Source organism: Pollachius pollachius (genome assembly GCF_949987615.1).
Source record: "Pollachius pollachius genome assembly, chromosome: 16".
Classification (NCBI taxonomy): domain Eukaryota; kingdom Metazoa; phylum Chordata; class Actinopteri; order Gadiformes; family Gadidae; genus Pollachius; species Pollachius pollachius.
In genome coordinates, this window is record NC_136949.1 from 15,696,969 (window position 1) to 15,701,004 (window position 4,036).

At 44.9% G+C, this 4,036-nt stretch overlaps 1 protein-coding gene across 1 annotated transcript; it reads right to left on the reverse strand.

Moving 5' to 3' along the window:
- Nucleotides 1–139: 139 nt before the first annotated feature.
- Nucleotides 140–3,706, reverse strand: xrcc3 (X-ray repair complementing defective repair in Chinese hamster cells 3; the record flags this gene model as incomplete). Its single annotated transcript, XM_079753906.1, has 7 exons — nt 3,596–3,706; nt 3,349–3,486; nt 2,839–3,051; nt 2,491–2,645; nt 1,471–1,683; nt 770–816; nt 140–377 (listed from the first exon to the last, which is right to left on the reverse strand). The coding sequence occupies exons 1-7, from the start codon at nt 3,648–3,650 to the stop codon at nt 140–142; spliced, it is 1,059 nt and encodes a 352-aa protein (XP_079610032.1). The 5' UTR covers nt 3,651–3,706.
- Nucleotides 3,707–4,036: the final 330 nt, after the last annotated feature.

Sequence of the window (4,036 nt, forward strand, 5' to 3'; positions counted from 1 at the left end):
TACATATCTACATGTTCGCAAAAGAGTTAAATAATCATCAGTTCCAACAATACATCTGGTGAGCCAAGAGGGTGGACCCATGGGGTCATGAAGGGCGGAGGTATGTTAAGGGCGAGTGGTCAACAGAATTGGGTTGTGGTCATGAGCTGGCGTCCTGTGTTGGGGGAGAAGGAAGCCCCCTGGTTCCCTCCCTCCACACCCCAAACAGACAACTGTCTCTGGCCAGGTGAGGAGCGAACACCACCTCCAACCGGCGGCGAGCGCTGCTCTGAGTTCCCATGGAGACCGCTCCTGGGAGGCGGGTCACCATCAGTCGGACCATCACCTGATTGGCCCACGCCATGCCCAGGGCGGGAACCACCTTACTGTCCACTGGTCTGAAGCGCACAGATACACGCACAGATGATATGAAGGATATGTGTCATATAATTATTTCCCAGCATAAGGTAAGGTGTTTGACCCATGACGAACCCCTTTGTACCACTGTTATAGAGCCTTTCCACAGAGGTGTCATCATAGGACAACAAAGGTGTCATGCGTATCACTAATAATGGGTCTGCTCCTATATATGATGCACCAGGGAAAAGGTAGCAGACTCAACTCGTTAGATGAGACTACTGCCCATGCCTTGTTGCATACAAGCAGAAGACCCGTAATTAGTGTTATGAGTGACGTGTGTTTAGATGACAGCTAAATAGGTGCAAAATACAACAGTAGAAATAAGGTGAATAATATGACTGCAGAAACAAAGAGAAGTTGAGAAATTTACCTCAACCCAGCATCATGGTTAGAATCCCCTTCCATCACATCAGTCACCTTGGGAGAAAAGCAAAAACGCTTTTACTTGCCTAACTCCCCTCGGCTTAGCCTGGTCCTACCACTCTTGTACTTCAATTAATTTCAGAGAGTCTGGCCTCTCTCCATTGACAAACGTTAGCTCACTTGAAGGCAGGTGTCTGTTGGAGTTTAAAACTATTGGATCTGCCCAGTGCCACTCTGGATCTGTCATAACCAATCGCTAAAGTCTGACTACAACTCAAACTAGCGCACAACTTTAACGGCATTGTTCTCAGCCACTTCGCTGATTGGACCGGAAAAATTTGGCCAGAGAAAATCCGCGAATATACTGCAAACCCAGACGTAGTAATGAAGGGAAATTAAAATTTAGTGCAAGTACGTAGGCGTGCGGAGCCATGCTACCCTCGGCTCACCAACAGACCTAGCTAACCTACCCAACTTACTCATATAACTAACCTTACTGACTTGACAAACAGAACAAGAAGGCTTTAAACCAATAGACCATAACCCAACTGACCCTTGAATAATTTCTGGTTGAGACACAGAAATGATTGCACTTACTGTAACTCAACTAACTAGCAAACACATTTTCGATACACGGGAAGGCATTAAGAAAGACACTAACTATCCTGACCTAGCCAAACTAACCATAACCCAACCCAACCCACCCACCTGGTTGACACAGAGGATGGGGAGCTGGTAGGCGGAGCTCAGCTTGTGCAGGGCGGTGGCGAAGGCCGTCAGGTGGCGTGACCGCTCCAGGCCCTGGTCCGCCTGGAACTCAGAGCGGAACAGAGCGGCCACCGAGTCCACCACCAGCAGCCTGACCCGGCCCTGGGCCAGCAGCACCGGCACTCTCTGGGACACACACGCCATCAGCGCCCCCTAGGGACCACACACAGTACTAGCTGAAAACACTGGGGATCAGCGCCGCCTGTAGACTAATAGATGGATTTAGCACAGATCTAGACAGATAGGACCAAGCCAAAATGAGGTAGCCGATCACAGCATTATAAGTAATACAAAGAATACTCAACTATTGTGAATTTTTACTAATAATATGAATAAGTAATGGTAATACATAGGTGCATGATTAGACTCCCAGCCAAAAGGTTCTGGGTTCCTTCCCCAAGGCCCTGTCGGCATCCTAGAGTAAGATAAACCCAAACCACCTACCTGCACTTTAATAACCTGTCTCGTTGCTCTGCGAGTCACTTTGGATAAAAGTGTCTTAATACTTAAAAAGCACTAAATAGTAGTAGTATACTTTACATCCCTATTTCATCCCTTTTCCCAAGCCACAACGTGAGAAGTAAAAGTGTGTAATGTGGATCAGAATGTGTGACAGGCCAGAATACCAACTGAATTTAAGCTTGTCACCTTCCGGTGTACTTTATAGTTTTGAATATACCCCACCATAGGGTAATGTAGTCCCTTTCGATTGCTTTTGGAAGAAATTGGCAAAAACTTTACCTGCTTTGATATACTGTCAGCTGACATTTTTTCCATACGTTTTTGTTATCTAGTCTGGTTTGTTGGTCCGAGTTCGGCATTGTAACGACGGGGGGCGTGACCCTAAATTGCCATGAACAGGGGTATATATTTCAATATCAATATCTATATAGGGTTAGGGTTAGGGTTGCTTTACAGCAACTTGTTTCTACAGCGGCCTTCTGCTCCACTGTATCCTACCAGATCTGCAGCATGCTCCACGTAAATGTTGTCAGAGAAGCAGATGCTGGAGACCACGTCTGGAGGAACATCGCTCCTCAGACTCGGCTGCTCGTTCTGCAGCTGCTTCAAACGTCTGATGGGGAAAGAGTCTTCTGTACAGATGTACAGAGCGCCTGCAACACAGTTATAGCACTAGAGTAAGCACTATAGTGAAAACTATGTACAACCTACCAACAAAGCCAACCCCCCAAAAAGCTAATGAATAACCTTGTATTTCTGATTCCTAGATCGACTCTCCAATCTCTCCAGTATATGATATGTTTTTAGCAAACCTTGAAACTGGTTGGGAACTGCCAGTGCACTAACCAGAGCCCAGCCCTCCATACTGCGCTGGGTACTGTACTGAGAGACAGAGCTGCATGGCAAGCTGGCTCTTCCCTGCTCCACTCGGCCCGGCCAGCTCAGTAAGACCCCAGGGCAGGAGACCTCCTCTAAGGACACCATCCAGGACCGGACACCCCAGCGACACACGCAGTCCACAGTCCCACTCGGGACACTCCCCACGGTAAAGCTGTAGAGCTAACAAATATAACAATTATACTAGATAATCAACAATACACTGCTCCCACACGTGTTTAACTCAGTGTTAATACTAAATTAGAACAATGTTTATCTTGTCTTCAGAATCCCTCCCCATCTTCAATAATTTTACTGAAATTAACTAATTAAATAATAAATTCCTAGAGCTACCCTTCATTCTGACAAGTTGGGGTTGTTGTTTTTAAACTAAAATGAGCAGCACTTGTTTTCACGTTAAAGTCCCCTGGGCTGCTACTGTCTGCTCAATCGACATGTGAATATAGATAATCATCTTACCAGAAACTGGTGTTTTTTTACAGAAAAGTGCAGCCACGGCGGTTTGAAGATGATGAACGTCAGATGCGGACAGTCTTGTCAGTCGCTGCAGGTCGGGTCCCGAAAACTTGAGTATGTCCCTGGCTACGCCTATGTTAGCTTATGCATATACAGATACACAGACACAAGTTATGCATGGTTGATCATCACATAAACTGGAAATAAAATAAATAAACCCAGAAATAAGCCACTGACATGGCCTTCTTACCATTATTGACTGCTTTGATGATTCTAGGATTCAGTTCAAGTTGTTCGAAACTCATTATTTTGTCAACAATAAATTGCCATTAACTAACTATATAATATTATAATAATAAAGCCATAAAGTCATGCACACACTAACTCAAATATTACCGCACATTGTCACACTACGTCATCACATCGCGCAAATGCAGAACATTGGGTTCAATCCATCGCAGTAGTAGGGGTTCGTTACGATATGTTTTTTTTTATTATTATTCAATCGCTTACTTTTTAGATTTAAAATCAATAGCTATATACAAAATACTTCAATAGATATATCCAAAAAACTAAATGCATTTTACTGGGCTCCTCGGCCATAACATTCAAGTCCAGATTACACAGCGCCCCTGTAAACAATTAACTGGTCCAACCGGGTACGTTCGTCACATCTCTGATGCCTGAGCAA